The sequence below is a fragment of the Pleurodeles waltl genome, chromosome 9 (assembly GCF_031143425.1).
Source record: "Pleurodeles waltl isolate 20211129_DDA chromosome 9, aPleWal1.hap1.20221129, whole genome shotgun sequence".
Classification (NCBI taxonomy): domain Eukaryota; kingdom Metazoa; phylum Chordata; class Amphibia; order Caudata; family Salamandridae; genus Pleurodeles; species Pleurodeles waltl.
The window spans coordinates 24,490,820-24,512,515 of NC_090448.1; the positions used below are offsets into that span (position 1 = coordinate 24,490,820).

At 43.0% G+C, this 21,696-nt stretch overlaps 1 protein-coding gene across 2 annotated transcripts in view; it reads left to right on the forward strand.

Moving 5' to 3' along the window:
* CIMIP7 (ciliary microtubule inner protein 7) overlaps positions 1 to 21,696 on the forward strand; it is a 265,169-nt gene that overhangs the window by 159,595 nt on the left and 83,878 nt on the right. For both annotated transcript variants that reach the window (XM_069206169.1, XM_069206168.1), the window contains exon 3: positions 18,298 to 18,375. In XM_069206169.1, coding sequence (XP_069062270.1) covers positions 18,298 to 18,375 — 78 coding nt within the window. The remainder of the gene's footprint in view (positions 1 to 18,297; positions 18,376 to 21,696) is intronic.

Below are 21,696 nucleotides of genomic sequence, written 5' to 3' on the forward strand. Positions count from 1 at the left end.
GAAACGGCTGGCAGAGAACAAGGTTGTAATCTGGCGGGGCGGTGCTGCTTGCAGTGCTGGCCTGGCGGATTATGAGCTCCGCTACCGCTGGGACGCTGGGATCATGGATCCTGGCGGTGCTGGCGGAACCCTGACGGTCCGACCACCAGGGTCTTAACTTGGCAGTCGGACAACTGCACCAGCGGGGGTCCTGACCCCGAGTGTGGCGGTCTGAAGACCGCCACCTTCATAATGAGGCCCATAGTGTGAAAGGATATGATATGGACTAAAATAGATTGACAAAAATTAATATATCACACATTTAACAAAATATAAAACAAGGAACCAGCTTTTACCATGCACCCATTGCATGCATCCATTTACAAAGCATGTATTTCTACATTTCTTACAAAGTACTTTATCACGCAGGTAAGTATTTTTGGCCATAGAGGTAAAGGGAGGTAAGGATGATTTTAGGGCTTAAAGGTTAGTAGAGATAAGGGAGAAATAAAGACTGAAGAGTAAAAACACAAAAACACAACAACATGAAGGATAAATGAAGAGGGAAAGGAGGAATGAGGAGAAAGGGATGAGAGTTAAAGAGTAAGAAATAGTGAACGAGAGCTTAAGACAGTTGTGAAAGGTGATTAAGGGACAAGGGGTAATGAGTGAGGATGAAGAGTAAGAGTAAAAGAGGAGGATTTTAGGACAAGCAGTGAGCGAAGGGAGGTAAAGAATGAGGTGTGAGGGTTAAACGTTGGGGGATGATGACTGAGGTTTGAGGCCTAAAACCAAAGAGAGTCTGTGAAGAGTGAGGGACAAGGAATATGGCACGGGAAGTAAGGAGTGAGGCGTGAGTGATGAGGGATGAGGAAGGAAAGATGAGAGGTGAAGGATGCGGGATCAAGAATGAGAAGTGAAAAATGAAGGCTTAGGGACAGGAAGCACAGAATGAAGAACAATGAGGAAAAAAGAAAGAGAAGTGAGGAATGAGAGATGGAGAATGAGGTATGGATGTGAGAGCAGAAGAGTGTGGGATAAATAATTAGGGGGTCAGTAATTAGGATTGATACATAAGAACTGAAGGGTGATAAGTGGAGAATGAGGGTTAAGAAGAGAGGTTTGATGAATGAGGAGTCACCAGTGAATTATAAGGAAAATTAAGATGGAAATAGGGATGAGTCATAAGGGATGAGGAATAAAAACAGCAGTATGAGGGGTTAGATTATCCTAAACTAGACAGGGTTGAGTACATTTTAGGACATCATTGTTAGTTAATTTCACTCAAAACACAAAGTGAGGAGAAAGGGTGAATCACAAGATAGACAGAATGAACGATTATGGCCAAGAGGGGTGGGAAGAAGAATGAGTGCTGAGGTGCAAGAGATACAGACTTACTATTGAGGGATGAGGGATTGGAGGCAAGTGTGTTGTGAACCCCCTGCTTTAGCAGTTAAAGGGGGGTGGAGTTCTTAATTGGCCTCTTCTGTTCGCAGCTCAGCAGACAAAGGCTCAGAACGTGAAAGGGTGGGTGGGTGGGTGGATGGTTGAGTGAGTGAAATGACTAATGGATAGGTGTGGAATTGAAAGGGTGGATGGATGAGTGAAATGGTGGATGGAAGGATGAATGAATGAGTGAAAAGATGGATAAGTGAAAGGATGAATGGATGAGTGAAAGGGAGGGTGGATGGATGGATAAAAATGTACATGATGGATAAGTGAAAGATAGATAAATAGATGAATGAAAGAGGGTGGATGTATTTTTGAAAGGGCAAATAGATGGATGACTGAAGGTGGAGGGATGATGAGGAAGGGTGGATTAACGAAAGGATGGATGGATGGTTGAAGTGAAAGGGTGGATAGATGGATGGAATGAAAGGATGGATAGATGAATGAGCAAAAGGATGGATGGGTGAATGGATGGAGGGATGGATGAGTGAAAAGATGGATGCTGGGGCTTTGTGAACCCCCTCTTCCAACTTTAGAAGCTACAGCGGGTGGAGTTCTTGATAGGTCTCTTCTGTCTGCAACTGGGCAGAGAAAGTATGAGTGGATGAGTGAAAAAATAGATGAATGAGTGAAAGGGTGGATGGATGGATGGATAGATGAGTGAAAAAGATGAAGGAGTGAAAGGGAGGGTGGATGGGTTTATAAGTGTAAGGGTGATGGATGGTGAGAAAAAGGAAAGATGGATGGATGAGTGAGTGAAAGGATGGATGGCTGATTAAAAGGGAGGGTGGGTGAATTGATGGATGAGATGAGTGAAAAGGAAGATGGACAGATGGATGCAGTGAAAGGGTGGATGGATGTAATGGAAAGAAGGATGGATGAGTAAAAGGATAGAAGGATAAAAGAAAGGATAGATGAGAGAGGATGGATGAGTTAAGAATAGGTGGGTGACTGAAAGGGAGGGTGGATGGATGAATGGATTGATGGATGGTTGAATGAAAAGAGTGATGGATGGATGAGTGAAAGGAAGAGTGGATGAAAGAAAAGGTGGGTGGACAGATGACTGAAAGCATGGGCGGATGAGTAAGTGGATGGATGGATGAGTGAAGGAATCAATAGGTGGAGGAATGAGTGGTTGGGATGAAGGAAGAGAGAAAGGATGAATGATTGGATGGATAGATGAATGAGTGGAAAGGTGGATAGATGGATGGAGTGTGCAAGGGTGGATGGATGGAGTTGATGGATGGATGGGTGAGTGGCAGAAAGGATGGATCAGTGAGTGAAAAGGTGGATGGAGAGATGAGATGAATGATTGAAAGGAAGAATGGATAGATGGATAGGTTTGGAGATGGATGGATAGGTTTGGGTATGGATGGGTGGACAGACAGAATGGTGAATGACTGAATCATACATGCAAGAATAAATGGATGACAGAATGAAAACGTGAAATTGGGGATATTGCAGTTGGAAGGTGACTGGATAGATGTTTAGAAGGTAGAGACAAATGAGCTGTTCTGGAGAGGGTCATGATGACTTGCTTTATTTGTTTGGTACCATAAGAGCTTTGGTTTGAAGTGGAGGGTATTTTAAATTCATTGCTACCCCCTTGATTGGAGGTGAGAAATGAAAGATGGGCAATGAGGAATGAGAGTGTCAGATGAGGCCTGATGAGTGAGGAGTGAGGACTGACATATAAGGTTTAAGGGATGAGGGCTGAAGAATGAGAGGTGACGACTGAGGGATGATGAATGAGGATGTCCTAAAAGGGATTAGATACTGCATGTTTGAATGATGAAGAATGGGGAACGATGGATGAGAAGTGAGAAGTGAGAGATGAGAGATAGGGAATGAGAGATGAAGTGTCAAGGCTAAGGACTGAAGGTTGATTGGCAAGGCTATAGTAATTCATGGAGAATGTGGGAACAGTGGGTGATGATGAATGAGAAATAAAAGGTGAAGATTGAGGTCTGTGTCATGAGGAGAGAGGGATGAGGATATCCTAATATGGTCAGGAGGGTGGACATTTTAGAAACCATCATTCGTCCAGTTCCCTTGTCACTGCTAATGTGAGGGAGAGTGAGCAGTGATAGATGAGGGATGCTGAGTAAGAAATCAAGGGTGAAGAGTGTGGAATGATAGAAGAAGAGTGAGGAAAGTGTGTGGGATAGTGAAGGATTAGGTGAGAGGAATAAGGGAGGAGGTTTGAGTGGTGAGGATGAGGAGTGAGGGAGGAGGAGAAGGCGAGTGAGAGATGCGAGAAAGGTTGAGAGAGAGGGCTGGGGAGTGAGACAGGAGGAAGTAGCGATTAAAAGTGAGGAATTAGAGATGACAAATGAGAAATGAAGGATGAGTAGTTGGATATCAGGGCTGAACATTGTGGAATGTGGGATGATAATAAGGAATGATGGTTTATTAAAAAAGGATGAGATGCGAGGAAAGAGGAGTTAGGTCAAGAGGGTACGAGTGAGGAATGAAAACTGAGGCATGAGATGTAAGGGGGCAGCATGCCCTAAAATGGACAGTGTTGGATACATTTTAAGCTATCATCATTGCCCATTTCATTTATTTCTCAGAGGGGGAGGTATGAGCAGTGAGGGATGAGGAAAGAAGAATAGGGAGAGGTGAGGAATGAAGTGTCACAAATAAGCGATGCAGAGTGAATAGAAATGAGTGGGAGGTAAAGGGATAGAATAAGGGATGAGGGACGTGGAGGGTCAAATGACAGGTGAAGGGATGAAACTGAAAATGTAGATTGAGTGATGCACAGGGAGGAATGTGAGGTGATTATTAGAAATCAGAAGTGAGAGCTGACTTATGTCTGGGGAATAGAGGATGGCTGATGGATGGTGAAGGATGAGGAGTGAGGGTAGAGGAAGAAGAAGGCCATTTAGAGCCTCCTTTATATTTGGTGGTTGGCCTGTCCTCTGCCAGAGTGATGGAGGAAATTACCACGTTGCCCAGGAGGAGGAGCCAACCTCCAAATTACAAAATGTCTGTTGGCCCTGTTAACAGGTACCACCATTCCCTCTCCACAAAAAATGTAAAATGGGCCCTAAACGTGATAGAAGAGAAGTAAAGAATGAGGAGTAAAGAAGAAGGGAAGGGCTGAGGGATGAAAAACCACTCCCCCCTCCACTCTAGCCCAGAAGGCTCATCATGCAGAGTCACAGAATGGTTAACAAGAAACTTTCCATTTTCTAAAAAGTTTCATTTTTCAAACAGGCAATTTAAGAACCAAATTTACCAAAAGATGTATTTTTAAATTGTGAGTTCAGAGACTCCAAACTCCCTATTTCTATTTGCTCTCCAAAGGAAACTGCACGTTAGGGATATTTAAAGGCTGCCCCCATTTAAACCTATTAGAGAGACAGTGAAAAACGAATGTGGCAGTATTTCAATGTTAGCACATGTGAAACACACCAGTGCATGTCCCACCTTTAACATACACTGCACTGCACTGCAGTGGGTACACTTGGTAGGTCGAATTGGCAGTTTAAAACTGCACACACAGACACTGCAGTGGCAGGTCTGAGCCATGTTTAGAGGGCTACTCATGTGGGTTGCACAGTCAGTGCTGCAGGCCCACTAGTAGCATTTGATATACAGGCCCTGGGCACCTCTAGTGCACTTTACTAGGGACTTACTATTAAATCAAATATGCCAATCATAGATAAAGCAATCACCAATACAATTTACAAATAGAACATATGCACTTTAGCACTGGTTAGCAGTGGTAAGGTGCCCAGAGTGCTAAAGCCAACAGAAACAGGTCAGAAAAGTTAAGAGGAAGGAGGCAAAAACTTTGGGGATTACCCTGCAAAAAGGGCCAGGTCCAATACGGCCATATTAATTTCACCAGGTGTCATATTCCTTTCAATTAATGCCATATTCTTCTCAATAGGTGTCATATTCACCTTAACACCTTACATAATAATTTTAACATGGGTCATATCCATTTCACCATAAGTCATATTCATTTCAATAATGCCATCTTCATTTTGATGTGTGACATATTAATTTCAAAGCATTACATATTCATTTTGACAAGTTTCATCTTAATTTAAGCATTGGTCAGTTTCAGTTTAAAGCATGTTGAATTAATTTCAAATTAGCTCATATTAATTTCAATGCAAGTCATATTCATCTTAGCATGTGTCATATTCCAGTCGATGGATGTCTAATTCATATTAACACATCATATTAATTTTAACATGAATTATTTCCATCGCAACACATATCATAATAATGTCAGTGTGTACCATATTACTTTCAATTCAAGCCGTATTCATTTTGATAAACGGCATGTTAATTTTAACGTTGCGCATATTCATTTTAAAACATGTCAGATTTGTTTCAATGAAGCTCATATTCATTTAAACTCATGGTAAATTAATTTTAACACGTGTTATATTCCTTTCAATCACTGTTAGATTTATTTCAAATTAGGTCATATTCTCATTAGCACTTGTCATATTCATTTTAAGATGCAACTTATACATTTTAACATATATCATATTCATTTGAATATGTTCCATTTTACTTTCAAAGCATGCCATATTCAGATTGACAAATGTCATGAGAATTTCAGCTGTGGTCATACTCAATTGAAGACATGTCAAGTTAAATTCAATGGGGTTATATTAATTTAAACACAAACCATATTCATTTTAAATCATCTCCTGTTCATTTTGGTATATCTCATTCATTGCAATCTGGGTAATATTCATTTCAATGCAATTCATATTCATTGCAACATGTGTAATGGCCATGTCACTGTATGAAATATTAGTTTTAATGTGCATTATATTCTTTACAGAATCTAATATATTAATTTCAGTACCTTATATTCATTTCAATCAGTCATATTCATTTCACTGTATGCTATATTCCTCTTGGCATATGTCAGTCATTTCAAGAAATGTCCTATTCTTTTTTATGAATATTGTGTACGTTTTAGTGACTACTTTATTGTTTACAGTCATGCCATATTTATTTCAGTATGATTGATATATATTTCAGTATCTCTCTTATTCAATTTGGAGTGTGTGTTATTCATATTAGGTAGCTTATTCACTCTGCCAGGTTTCATATTTGTTTTGGTTCAAGTCAGATTCACTCTTCCAGGTATCAAATTTATTTTAACACATATTACATTTATTCTGGTGGGTGCCATATACATTTCGCAGCACGCTATGTATTTCAGGATGTATCCTATATGAGTTTCTGTAATTTTGACATGAACGGCTTCCCATACATTTCTTTGTCAGTTAGAGTTCGTCAAGATACTGAAAGAATGTCCATTGTTTTTAGTTTGTGAACATAACATCAAGGTGCCGAATTCTTCAACCTAGATCGAGGCAATGATTACCTTGTCCTTGACTAACATGTGATGCTCGGTGCTTAATTTGTAAATAAAAAAAGTGCTGGTGCCCAAAGCCCTCCTCTTAAAGACGCGGCTGCTGCAATTAAATGTGCGAACACGGAATACTGAGGCAGAGTAATCCTGAAGCAATCTCGGGCCTCTTTAATCCATTTACAGCCACTGCCTGCCCCTTCAGTTCACTCTTGCAGCTTTCTGCTTTCTCCCTTTGTGATGCTTTTTCTCTTTCTCCGTCTTTCCCATATGTGTCTTTTGCTCGCAGTAAATGTCTGAGGCAGAAAAATAAGTAAGCAATGGTGATGCTCATTTTTACTCCACCCAACAAATCCACCAGGATCCAGTGCATACAATAAACAGGTTGCGATGTCCCCATTTCATGATTACATGGAGTAATTATACATACATATATATATATATATATATATATATATATATATATATATATATATATATCACTCACACGTTCATTTCTTCTGTTGTTTTTCAAAATGTATTTTGTGCATTATTTTCCTTACTTCTGCACTGGCATGCTAAACACCTGAGCTATATAAAAATAAATTACCATTATAAAGAGTATCTCATCATGACATATTGTTAGAGTCAGACCATTTCCTCCATAGAGCTTCTCCCCACTACCACACAGGGTACTGCAGTACCCCAACACCTGATAGTTAGCACCCACTGATTACGAGTTGCGTGGAGCAGATTTACTGGGGTTTTGTTTTAAATCTGCGCTGCACAATTACAAGGTAGCGGTATAATCGCATCTGGGTGCAGTTTTACCGCCACCTTGTGATACTCGGGTGTGGTAACTAAAATCCTGTGAGATGGGGGAGTGGAATCTCGCAGTGGGCGGAAGTAGCTCCAAAAACAGGAGGCCTGAGCAGGTGGGGAATTATTCCTTTTTTAAATATAAGACTATAGTGATTAGTGTGTTTGAGAACACCACAAACAAATGTTTAAATAATAAAGTAGTTAATAATAAGGCCATTTCTCATTTTAAGAAAGTGCCTACATAGAACCTGTAAGCACATTCATCCAGGAACTCAGACACACGAGCCTCAACTGATCCATTCCACCTCACATCAGTTTACTACTTTCAGGCACATGTAGGTGCAGACAACACAGCACCTGGGCCGAAGCTCAGCCCGGGGTCACTTTCCTCTCTAGGAGTCTCATTTAATGGTTCACCAACAAAGAGCACAAACACCCAGTAGATGTAAAAGATGGACTAGGGTGTTCAGGAAGAGTCTCCGGCCCATATTTATACTCAGTTTGCGCTGAATTAGCGTCATTTTTTTATGTTAATTCAGCGCAAACCTAACTCCATATTTATACTTTGGCGCTAGACACGTCTAGCGCCAAAGTTATAGAGTTTATGTCATTTTCTGGACGTGGAAGCCTACCTTGCATCAATGAGTTGCAAGATAGGTGTTCCCGTGCAGAAAATGATGATTTTATCCTCCTATGCTAAAATCTAGCACAGGGGGATGGGGGCCTTAAATAATGGCGCTAAGCTTGCTCAGGGCAGGCATTAGAGGACCTGTGGGCCTTTTGTCCATGGTCAGGTGCCCTTACCTGACCCAAGGGACACCCTCACCCACCCACACCAGGAAGACACCTAACGATGCGGGGGACCCCATCCCAGGTAGGTAGAGGTAGGTATTTTTTTTTTTTGAAGGGCTAACTTGGGCCCAGTGGCCATGACCAGGGGACATAAGGTAGTCCTTTTTGTCTCAGCCCCTTGCAGTCCTATTCTTTTCTAAGCAGCATCATCCTTGTTCAAGTGCCCCTCCAGTACTCCTTATCAGTCGGTAGGCTTCTTCCCTCAGGACAGGTCCAACACAACTCTTCTCATGATGGATTCCAGAGCCAGTTTCCTGCCTCTCAACTTTGTGAAATGGAGTTGATCATCAGTGACACTTGCCCTGGAGCACAGTTAAGTTTCTCGGTCTCCACTCAGTTTCCTTTGGGTTATTTTTAAGATGCTATCCTCATGTTGGAGGTAATATTGATGGAGGATTTTCCACCAGCAGAATACCCTTCAATGCATAATTTACCACTTCCATCACAAATCTGAGGATTTCCCTTTACCATCAATTTCAAACAACAATATGTATTCAGATTTTATAGACATCCATCAAGGACCTGTGACAACAGCCAGGAATGGCTATATACTGTCAGGTTCAGACCACACCTCTCTGCCCAAAGTATGTAAAAAGCCGAAATAATGTTATCATCTCATACTCTTTAAAAGATAGTTCCATCCCTGCAGTGGATTTTCCAGGTACCCTCTTCCACTGCATTGGTTGCCTCATAGATGGACCTTGCAAATGATCTACTGTTTTTTGGATCCGTACATAGTCAGACTCCAACCCAAGAGAGTCTCTGATTTGTTTGGTGGACGGGGTTAACCCCATCAGGGCAATGGAGTATATTACTCCATTGCTCCGACGGAGTCCCTGCATGCCAAATTTAGAAATGACTGTGAAGCCGGCGGTCATTTCTAAAGGATTAACAGGAACCCCTGTCACGCTGGTGCCTGTCAATAGTTTTTAAAGTTTGACAAACAGCTCTGTCAACATGTTGGAGCCGTCCATCAAACTTATTTTTTTTTCTCACAGTGAGTGGGGCATTTTTAGATTTTTACTGCCTCTTACTGCCAGGGTTTACATGGCGGTGACAGAGACTAAAACACGACTATATGTCCTGCCATTTGAATTAGGTGTATATAGGGTCAGATGTACAAAAATTCCAGTTTGCGATTTCCTAATTGCGAAAAAAACTATGGTGTACTAATGTGTCTCAGAAACATTTAGCGATTCGCAGTGGGATACAAATGGACCTGCCTCATCAATATTCACGAGGCAGATGGCAATTTGCCAACCATTGTGAATGGCTACAATCACAGGGATGGTGGGCATGTCTGTGATTGCTTTTTATGTTATGCATTTTTTTGTAATGCTTCCCGTTTTCCCTAAAGAAAAACACTGATGCATTATAAAAACAAAAATGAAAAATTTTCTTTTCATTTTTTAAGAGTAGGCAGTGGTCTATGGGAACATTGCCAGCTTTTGATAAATGTTTGCACCCACATTTGCAAAGGGGAAGAGGTCCCCTGGGACCCCCTTCCAATTTGCAAATGGCTTACCACCAACTTGAAGTTGGTGGTAAACTGCAAATGTTTTGCGACCGCATTCCGTCGCAAAACATTCATACACCCCCCTGCAACTCGCTGTTAGGAAGGGACGTCCTTCAGGTGCCCCTTCCTTATACTGATTCGTGAACCTATTTTGAGATTTGGTAATAGATTACGGAATCACAAAATAGCGTTTGTACATCCCAAAATGGTTTATTATGCTCGCAAATGGCCCGATTCTGTGACTCTGACCATTTTGGACCACAAAAAAACCTTTGTACAGATGGCCCATAGTCAATTCTCCAATGGCCCTTAGCCCTGGGGCATCGGGGAGGCAGCAGAGACAGACAGTCTCCACCGTGGCCAAACTATGGTCTGCCCCCTTTTAATCGGGCGGACCACCATCGTGGTGCTATGAGTATCTTTACCGCCAAGACATTTATCAGGCCCAGAATGAGGAGGTGAACTTTAGCAAGCCTTAATGGAGACATTTTAATGAAGCTTTGAGAAGCTTTCACAAGATCCAGTCCAGAAAATGTTTTAATGCATGACATTTCCTGCAGTGCTGATATCAGTGCACAAGCCTGATTAGCAGTCCTGCAACAGAGCATGCTTGAAGGACCACACATGGCACTCACCAAGGATGGAGTGTTCTGAAACAGACAACGTCTCTGGATAGTACTACCTTCGGTCCTCTATTTAAGGCAGTCATGTCAGATTTAAATGGAATCTACACATAATATTATATGAACAACGCTGAGAATTACATTCATTTTCACAAAACCGACAGAATGAGATTTGGGGTGGCGCCAAGATGCCATCCACGGCTAATTTATATTTAGACTCGGCTTGTGTGCAGCACGGTACATCAGACATCATGCCCTAATTCTTGGGGTGTATTTTAGACTACTTTTCACTAGAAAGGTTGGGGATCACACAATAAGTTGGTCGTGGCCAACGCTGCATCCCACCCACAGTGAAGAAATACTCACCTGCTGTGGAACACGCACTTACCTCATTCATTTCACAGCGGGCGGCTCCCCGGGTAGGCGCAGCTCACGGGCTGTTTGCGGTCTTGGGTCAGGTATATTTATATGAAACGGACCATTAGCATTATTTCCACGCATACCCCCATTAGCATATCTAGGTCAGCATCGAATTTAAATATTCTTCCTATTAAGTGAGGCGCCCTGGGTATCTGCACGTGGGAACAGCATATGTCAAATTACAATCCCTTCTGTTTCTTCACTCAAAACTTATTGGCGACAGTTCAATAATGTAGCACACATCGACCATGGAGTGTTTGTTTCCTGTAAAATTCCAAAACAATCCAAAATACATATAGGTCACATTTCAGAGTGTCCCATAACATATCCTATTGCATTCCATGGCAGCAGTCCATGACAAGATGTTGCTGGATCTGCCATAAACTAGTAAAATCCAGTTTCCCATAAAAATAATATTACTACATTTTAGTACTTTGCATTGCACAGGCTATAGTTGGAAGTCATAACACAGTAAGCCAAACTAGGGATGGATGCCACATATTGGATGCCTGTGGTGAACCTAATGGAGCACTGAATGCCTGACTGCAATCACTGTCCTGTTTGTGCAGAAGTAACATGTTCCACCATTGGAGACACCCAGGATCCTCAGTGAACTCCTCAATGTGGTAATGAGTACCCCTGGTCCTGGATATCAAAGCGTGGCCTGCTACCTCATTCTTGCCTATGGGTAGAGCTCCCGATTTTATGGTATTTTTTTGTTTTTTACATTTCCACCTGTATTTATCCATATTTATATTTTGCTCATTTTATATATATTAATCTGTATTTGTTTTGTGTTTGCATTAAACTGTGATGGGTGTATTTCCCCATTTATTTAACTAATAAAATTATACCTGACGAGTTCTATAAATCTCCCATACAATGCAAGCATCTGAAAACATGTAGACAGTAGACTATTTCATAAATTTGTACACACACAGTAATTTAAACTTTAATAGGATTTTCTTTTCAAATCTCCCTACCTGTCAATCCACACTGCAACTGACCAGCCTCCTGTGGTTGACAGGCAGTGCTTAATTTGTAAATGAAAAGGTGCCAGTGCCCAAAGCTCTCTTTTGAAACACACGTCTGCCGAAATATGCAAGCCATATCGGGCCTCTTTAATCCATTTACAGCCACTCCCTGCCCCTTCACCTCACTTTTGCAGCTTTCTCCCTTTGTGACACTTTTCATTTTTATCTGTCTCCACCTTTCCCATATTAGTCTTTTGCTCGCAGTAAATGCCTGATGCAGAAAACTAAGTGCTGGCCCTCAAAAATAAGTAGGAGAATAGTAGGTTCAGAAGCGGGAGGGTCGCTTTGGTGGAAGTGTGATTACCAGCATCCTCCCACCCCCCCAGTGGATCTACGATACCGGAATCAATGATTCCCAATGCAAAATTCTGATGTCACCTTATGAGATAGTTGCAGTATACTTTATCTATAGCATGCAAGGGATGTGCATGGACACATTTCCTTGTCTTTAAGGAGTACTTTAAGGAAACAGTCAGGATTTGAGCATTTGTAGGTGCTGTTTGCAGAAGCTGATTCTTATGGAAATCAAAGTGTGGTCTAGTTTTTGGCTGCTCGACAGGAGAAAGAACGTCCACCCAGCCGGCAGCATGGAATACGGGGAATATAGATAAAATGGATGGCAGCAGAGTGGGTTGGCACGGTTGAGATGTATGCCTGAGGTAGACAGGTCCAGAATTGAGACTGGCTCTTGTGCAGAGACCTAAGCATTGGTCATTGTTTCACTGGCACTGCAGGTCTCTGAGGTAGGATGTCACAGGAGGTTCAAGATTCGGCCTGCAGCCGCATTTTCCACAAGCTGCCAGTGATGAAGGAAATAGTCTGGAATGCCTAGGTATAAGGAATTTCCTTAAGATAGCTTAGATATAATCAAAGAATGAACTACTCTTTTGTCCGAAGAGGAGGAATGGGAGGATGTTCCTTCTAAGTTAAGCAATGAAGATGCCTGTGAGTGTACTTACTTGTTTAGAAAATGTCAGTTTATGGTTGATGATGAACCACAAGAGTCAACCGGGACCAGGGTAAGACCAAGCTCTGCAGGCCACTAGGCGGTTGACCAAGGAAGGGATGGCCACACAAAGATGAGAACATCGGTTTTTCAGTTGATCATTTTTATTCTTTCAGGCTAGGACTACCTTTATCACTGACCTGGTCTGAACATACAGGCATGCAGTTTCAGTTTAGCAGACTCGGCGGGCCGACTCTAGGAAAGTGCGACCCGTGCCACGGCACCAGGCTCCGACTTAGGTGGGGTGCCGTTTTTACAGGTATATTTTGGTTTTAAATGCACCTGATGCCTGTTCCTTGCCTGTAGCAATTTTCAGGCAACAGTAAAAATGTCAAGATAACTCCGGTGATTAATGTTCTTCCTGGAGCGAGATCCGAGTTTTGTCTGGTGAAAGTTTTGACTCATGGTAAGGAAGCCCAGGGGGTTAATATGCCTGCTGCAAAGAACGTGTACCAGGCAGATCACAAAGTGCATATAATGTAAATAGGTCAGAGTGTTACTGCTTTTGTCAGAGACATCCTTTTGTTAATTGCAGTTTATAAGTTACTATCCTAATATAGAACAGTGGGATATATTACCTGTCATTAAAGAGCTGCATGCAAACTGGAAGGTATAGGGCGTTATGATGTTTCCCCCAGTCTTTCATTGTCCTCATGTTGCAAAAAACATTCATTTGGGTAGAAATCAATTCTTATTACTAAAGAGATCCCCCAACACTGGTGTCACATTTTAAATTCTGAGTTTGTGCTTCTCAAGACCAAGCACTCTTAAACCATACTGCCTAACAGTATGGATGGCATTTGACTCCTACACCTTGTAGTCCTCTGTTTTATTTCCTTTACACTGCTTTACGCACACAATTGGTTGTCTCTGTGCTCTGACACACCACACTGACATGAGTGGCACTCTGTAAATAATTAAATGCATCTGAGAGATAGTGGTTATGGAGACTTGAGGGGCTGTGTTAAAGGGTGGTGGTGAGGGAATCCGTGGCTGATGTGGTCATTGGGGGCGCCAACAAACACTGTTGCACCAGGCGCTACCAACGCTAAAGCCGGCCTTGAGACACAGTTATGTTAAACAGAATAGAGCTGCATAAAAGCCACCTAGTCGGTGGTCATTTCATTAGTCACTGCTCTTAGTGCATCATCCCCAAGTTCCTGTTCCACATATCCATTCCAAAAACAGTCCCCTGCACTTTTATTCTAACTCACTGCCAGATATGTTATCATATTTACTCCAATGAAAAATAGGGTACATTATATTGAGTCTGAGTCTGACATGATCTTTCTGCTGCATGAACCCCTGGGCTTGCAATCAGATGTGATAAATTCTGTCTATCATGAGGTTTGCTCTGAAAATGGGGAGATAATGCATATTTTGGTGCTTACTGCACCAAAATCTTCTTGTCTGGGGTGATCCATGCACCAAAAGGTGGGGTCGCAATGTTGAAGGGCACCAGTCATCAGACCTTACATGGTGATAGAAACCACATTGGGCTTTGTTAGGAGATTAGACTGGGTTCCCTGATTCACCCACAGGACCAACTCATATGCTCTCTACTGGTCTTTCCGTATGCCATGTCTACAGCTTAAAAGCTGAGAGCAAGAGGCAGTGAGTACAGATGCTTGAGGTTATCTGTTCTTAACTCAAGAAAAGCTTGTTGTCTCCTTTCCTCTTGTATGCCCAAGAGAGACCCTTGCTTGATACTTGGTTATAATTCCAATGTCCTACTTTGGAGGGGATACCCTGGGGAGCCCATACCTCCAGCTTGCTGGGGCAGCGCCACCTTCAGGGCTAACAGCCTATAGTATTACGGAGTCTTCACGCATATGTCTGTGATCTAGTGCAGCATGCTTCTTTCGTTCTTCCTCTTTCTTTCCAAAGCTGCAAAGTAGCCCGTGTCATCTTCAAAACCATCAGCCAGTCCATTGTTTCACCAACAGGACATTGCATTCTCGATCGAGATATCTTTTGTAAGCGTGGACTCAAAAATCCCTGGCTGTAAGTGTAACAAATTGCATGCGGCCACTTGTCAGCTACTGCTTGTCTCTCACTCACTAGCCATTTTGTAAATATACATTTACCTTTCCCCATCCCAGATGGAGAAATGGCTATGATGTTCTGCAAAATGCTTGTCTACCTTTATTAAATATATTTAGAATACCAGATTGTTCTATCCAAGCAGAACACCACTTCGCCAGTCCAGGAGCTTACATTTGCAGTCCTGGTGTGTTGGTCAGCATGCTCACCTAGACTTAACCAAGGGCAGAGACTTCAAGTTCTTCCATGGAAGCCCTGATTCACTGAACTGGCCATTTCTGATAGAGACTTCTAACCACTGATTCCTCACCATGTGGATTTCTACAAACTCCAGACTTGTTCTGGAGATTTTTTATAGCAATTTGGGAGTCAGAGGAGAAACTTGTGGAGCGGAACCAAGAGTGGCCCTCAAAGCCTTATGCTGGTCCCAACTGCCCTATCCAAACAGACGGGCGTATCCAGATTGTGGGACACAATTATTCCCTGCCTTTCCTGTCATATCCTATGGATATGCCATCCACACTGTCACACCTCCTGGAGGACCACTTGTTGACATCAGAGATTGGGTCTGGTTTCTAACTGTGCTATTTTGTGGTGCCAAAAAGGATGGAGGTCTCCTCCCTGTCCTCAATCTGCACCCTATTGACTTATTTTTCCAGAAGGACAAGTTCTGTCTGCCCTGGACCCAGGGGCCTGAATGGTGGTATTGGATATCCAGAATGACTATTTCCATATCCCTGCCATGAAGTCCCACAAATGCTACTTGTGCTTTCAAGCAGGGCAATAGCACTTTCAATTCTCCAGGCTTCTCTCTGGCCTTTCCAGTGCACCCCAGGTGTTCATAAAAATGATGGTAGTAGTTGTGCCCATATTGCACAGGTTCGAAAAACCAGCCTTCCCATACGTCGCTAACTAGCTACTGAATACAGACTCACCTCGAGCAATCTTAAGCCACCTCAGATGATGACTAACTAGTTGACATCATTGTGCTTTTCCAGCAATGTGCCAAAGAGGTGGCACAGGGTGTCGTCCAGTAATCGGGAAAACCCTGGCTCAAACTATTTGCCTCAGCAGAGAATGCATAATGTCAACGTGTTTCCTCTTTGGAGTTCCCAAGGTAGTATTCCCACAGAGATGCCTTCCATTTCAGTCGGGGCTCAGGACTCCTGTATGCCTCTACGCCCCTCCCTCTCCATCTCAGAGTGCTGAAAAAGATCCAGATAGATCAGATGCAAGTTGTCCTAGTGGCTCTGAACTGAGCAAGGTGAGTGTGGTACCTGGAACATCTGGCAATGAGCATTTGTCTTCCAGAAAGACTGCCCCTTCGTGAGGTTCTCATCCCAGCAGCAAGACCAGCTTCTGCATCCACGCCTGCACAATTTATATCTCCATGTGCGGTGATTGAGTGCAGACAATTGATGGGTTTTGATCTTCCTCAAAGTGGTTGGTGCCATCTTGGCAGAGAGGCATCCATTTACAAAAACTATGCACAGACACTGGGAAGAGTTTGTTGCCTGGTGTTTTCCTTGTGACATCCAACCCTTGATTGAAAAGTTGTCTGAAATCTTGTTATTTTGTCTGCCTTTAGCCCAGCAAGGGCTAGCTGTTGCAACAGTTAAGGGTTGTCTGTTGACCTTTCAGCCTTTTTTGCATTTGGCAGGTCAGCCATCAGGTTTCAAATGACCTATTGTGATGCTTTTCTAGGTGGGGTCGATCCATATTTTCCATCCTAGATCTGTTGTGCCGCAATTTGACCTTAATTTGTTCTTCACTTACCTGATGTTCACTCCCTTTAAACAGATACACAGCTGTCCTCTGTGCTTGTTGACCACCAAGACTGTCTTCCACATCACTTTTACATCTGTAAAGCAGGTGAGCTACCTACAGACATTGTCCACCCAACAGCCATACACATTGTTCTTTCCTGACAAGTTGGTCTTCCGGAAGAAAGAGGCGTTCCTGCCAGAGGTAGTTAGGTCCCTCTACATCAGGCAAATCATCACTTTGCCTGCCCTCTGAGCTTTATCTCACCCTTCTAAGGAGCAGTCCTGGTTCTAGTGAACAGACACTGTTGTGTAGATGTTTGTGGGCTTCTCTGATATGTTCTTCTACAGAATAGCCAAGAAACATGTATGCTCATTTCACCAGAGCGAAGGCGGCTAACAATCTTCTGGTGCATTGTGTGCCAGTCTTGGACATCTGCCGAGATCCTGTGTGGTCTTCCCTCCAAATGTTCACAAAACATTATTTCCCTGACAACCAGGCCCAGCAGAATGGAGATTTTGCGTATTCTGTCCTGCGGGATTTCCTGAGCCAGTGCACAAGGTGAGGGATCTCCGGTAGAAGTCTCTATCAGAGTAATAGGTTACTTACCTTCGGAAATGCCTTTTCCAGTGGAGACTATCGAACTGCAGATTCCTCACAGACCCACCCTCCCCCCATTCAGTGGAATTTGCCAGGTCTAAGGCCTTCATTACAAATTATGATCCCTGTCCAAAGAGATGCTTGTGCTGTTGTGTCATAATTATCACACACCTGTTCTTGTTGCATGCCAGATTTAAGTAGGTCAAACCACCAACATTAATTTGGGGAGTGGCCTGAAACAAGTACAAAGGGGCATATTTGCAAGCCCCTTGCGCCACCTTAGCGTGGCTTTTCTGCTGTGCCATATTCACAAAGTGGCACAATACTTGCATTGTGCCACTTTGTGACACCTTGCGCCACAATATGCCTGCGTCAGGCATAATGTATGCAAGGGGGTGTTCCAGTACAAGGAGGTCCGAAAAATGGCACAGTGAAAATGACGCACCCCTTATATTCAATGGGCATAGCTGCACTAGCATCAGCATTTTTTATGTTAGTGTATTAAAGTGCCACAATAGCATAAAACATTTGACAATATTGTGCTAACGCCGCCATGGTGAGCTGTACTGTAAATACGGTGCAACGATGGTGCCGGTAGGGGGGTGCATGAAAAGTGGCTCATCATTTATGATGTGCCACTTTCTTGTAAATATGCCCCAACATATGTTTATTTCACAGTTTTAAATACCAGTAATCCACGTTATGTCTCGTTTCTGAGTCGAAAACACTGAATAGAAGGTGTATGCCACACCCAACAGGTCCCTCACCTCTTGTGTAAAGTTTCAAAACTATTCTTTGGTGTAAAGTTGGAAAATTAAGATGGCTGTTATTTCCTTAATGTGTCCGTCTGTTTTCAGGAGGATCCAAGGAAACACTTGTTCACCAAACATGAGAATGAGCAGGCTGTTCCCAGGACCGTCAGAAACATTAACGAGGTAAGTTTACACCTGCAGCGTTTTATTTTAGGTCTTTGTAGTTTATGCTGCCCTTGCTCAAGAAAGCATAAAGTTGTGTTATGCAAGCTTCTGTCTTGAAAAATTGCTAATTAGGTGTTTTAAACAAAACGAAGGAAAAGACTAGTTCCAAAGACGTACTTGTAATTTGGATGCCTCTGTGGGAGGGAATGCCTTCTGCAAAAGAAAAAGAAAAGAACAGTGGGTGAGAGGTTTAAGTGAATTCCCAGATTACCCTAAAATATGACTCTTTTCGTGAAGTCATCATTTTAATTGCAGTTTTAATGGAATTAGACCATACTTTTGTGTGCTCTGCGGGTTTGTTTTATTCACACAGAGAACTGATTTGATTACACCTTGGAGCCCACCAGATGCTTAATTAATTTGCATTCCTTCTCGCAGACAAAATACCAGTGGAATATTTCATTTGATTGTCTTGGCAAGCAGCAGTCTCCTGGGGTGTGTGTGTGATGGCGATAGTGCCATCGGGGTTTGGAGTGATTTCTGCAAATTGGTGGGATGCCGCTTGGAATATTTGATTAGGTCTGGGGTGAATAATGCAGGTGAGAGTTGCAGCTTTGATTATTAGCGATGTTCTTGGTGAATTGCAGTGATGTGACTGTCTGCAGTTCAGCAAAAACACATCATAGTGCTGAATCGTCATATGCCTCGTTTGGGCCTGCAGAATTTACCATCATAGACCATGGACATCATTTAGGGGTCCGACCCCTGGTGATGATTTTGCGACCCCTGACCTCAGAGGTGGCAAAATCAGTGCCAGGGACACTTAGGCAGCTAGTCCTTAGTCCTTACAGCTGTCGACTGGGGCTCACTTTGTTTTCTCTTATTTGTGTGTAAAGTGTGAATGTGTGTGTATGAGTAAGCATGTGACATTGAGGTGCAAAGTGTTTGTGATGTCACTTCCGGTACCCCTGGCATTTTGGTGAATTGATGCTCATGCCATAGACCCGCTTTGCACAGCTTTTTTCCAGGAGTTGGTGTGGCTTACACCTGGAAATACAGACGTATGTCACAGCTACTCACAGAGGAATCTCAGTAAATTGGGCTTAGCAGGACTTCACATGAGTGATGTCTTGCACCATGTTATGAGGCTTCACAGAAAGTGTCCTACTGGAGTTTTATCCAATGTGAAGCCCTACATCAGATGCGTATGCCAAGACCTGGGTCTTGCTCTTGTTGAGCTAAAGGACTCAAGCTGCACCTCACTGATCCATCTCAACAACACAAAACCAGTCTGGGATTGTTTGTTTTCTTGCTCAGACCTGGTAGTTCTGGCTGATATGTTCCTGTTGGACCAGGACCAAGTCTGATTGCTGAAGGAGGGTCACTGTTTATAGTGTCATTGTGAGCACAAAATATGATGGATTGGAATGTGGCCCAAAGAACAAGTTACTTCAGTAACGCTTTTTCTAGTGGATACAATATCTACCTGTGGATTCCTCACCTTTTGAATACCCCCAATGCTCCAGCATGCAACGGAAATGTTTTCACTCTAGCTCTCCACGTCAACGAGGACATCACAATGGCATGGCTCTGCACGCGACTCCATCTGACGTCATCAGAGCCATAAGAAGTCTTTGCCGGCATGCTGAAGTCAGTTTTACCACTTTTTTCCTGTGCCTTTGAGGCGAACAGGTGAAACTAACATCACAAACACAACATGTGCAATCTCGAATCAAAGTTTTATATATGTACACTTCTGTATATGACATATCAAATACAAACATTATCTACAAACAGATTTCTTCTTCTTGGTATAGTCAGACTGGCAACGCGGAGGTGGGTGGGTCAGAGGGGAATCCATAGATAGATATCATATCCACCAGAAAAAGTGTTACAGAAGGTAAGTAACTTGTTTCTCTGATGGATACATCTACCTGTGGATTCCTCACCTTTTGAATAGACTCCCCAAGCTGTTCCACACATGGAGGTGGGTGCCTATCTGCCTATACCAAGAAATCTTGCAAAACAGAATGGGCAAAATGACCGTCCCTCTGCACTTCAGAATCCAAGCAATAGTGCTTTGCAAAAGTGTGGAGGGAAGCCCAAGTTGCCACTTTAAATATATCCACAACAGGAACACCTCTAGCCAAGGCAGAAGTAGAAGACCTAGCTCTTGTGGAATGAGCTCTAATACCTTCAGGTGGCTCTTTCTTCGCCATGGATAGCAGATCTTTATGCAGAGGATGATTCATCTGGATAATGCTCTCATGTGGACAGCTTTGCCCTTCATTGCGCCCACGCTGCCAATGAACAGCTGATCATGTGTTCTATCAATATAGAAGCTCAAAGCTCTTTACGATGCAGCCTTTCTTCCTCCTTGGAAGGATGAGGAGGAGGATAAACAGTAGGAAGGGTAATAGATTGCACTAGGTGGAAAGAAGTCACCACCTTCGGGAGGAAAGCAGCTCTCATTCTCAGAACCACCTTATTTGCATAAAAAGTAGTAAACTGGACTTTAACATTGAAAGCCTGTAACTCACTAACACATCTAGCTGACGTGATGGACACAAGAAATAAAGTTTTACGAGTAAGAAATCTTAACGGACAGCTATACAAAGGCTCAAACGGATCACCAATGAGAAACTTTAAAACGAAATTCAGGTCCCACTGGGGCTTTAACAAATGGAGTAGGGGGAATCATATTAGTGAGCCCCTTACTAAATCTCAAAACTGTAGACGACTTAATCAGGGAAGGTTGATTGGGAAGCAAATAAATGCCAACAGTGCAGACAAATAGCCTTCCACAGTTGCAAATGCACAACCCTGCTGTGCCAGGGAAAGAGCAAACTGCAAGACATTCGATAATCCAGCTTTTAAAGGGTCAACATCTTTTGCAGTGCACCATTTTACAAATTTAGACCGTCTTGGTGGAATTCCGTCTGGCCACTAAAATAACATTCATCACTTCAGGGGGGAGTGAAAAAGAACTCAGGTTGCCCGTTCAATCTCTAGGCATGTAGGTGCAAGCTCTGGAGGTGGGGGTGTAGAAACTGCCCCTGCGACTTTGAGAGGAGATCATCACTGTGAGGGAGATGGAGCGGAGGGCATAGAGAGAGTTGAAGAAAATTTGTGTACCACACCCTTCACGGCCAATCTGGGGCTATTAATATGACTTGGGCCCAGTCTTGGCGCATCTTCCTCAGAACTCAAGGGTATGGGGGGGGAAACACATAAAGTAGCTGGGCACTCCAGCTCAACTGAAACGTGTTCCCCAATGCTCCCCGCATCTGATACTGGAGGCTGCAGAACAACAGGCAGTGTGCATTCCCGTGAGTGGCA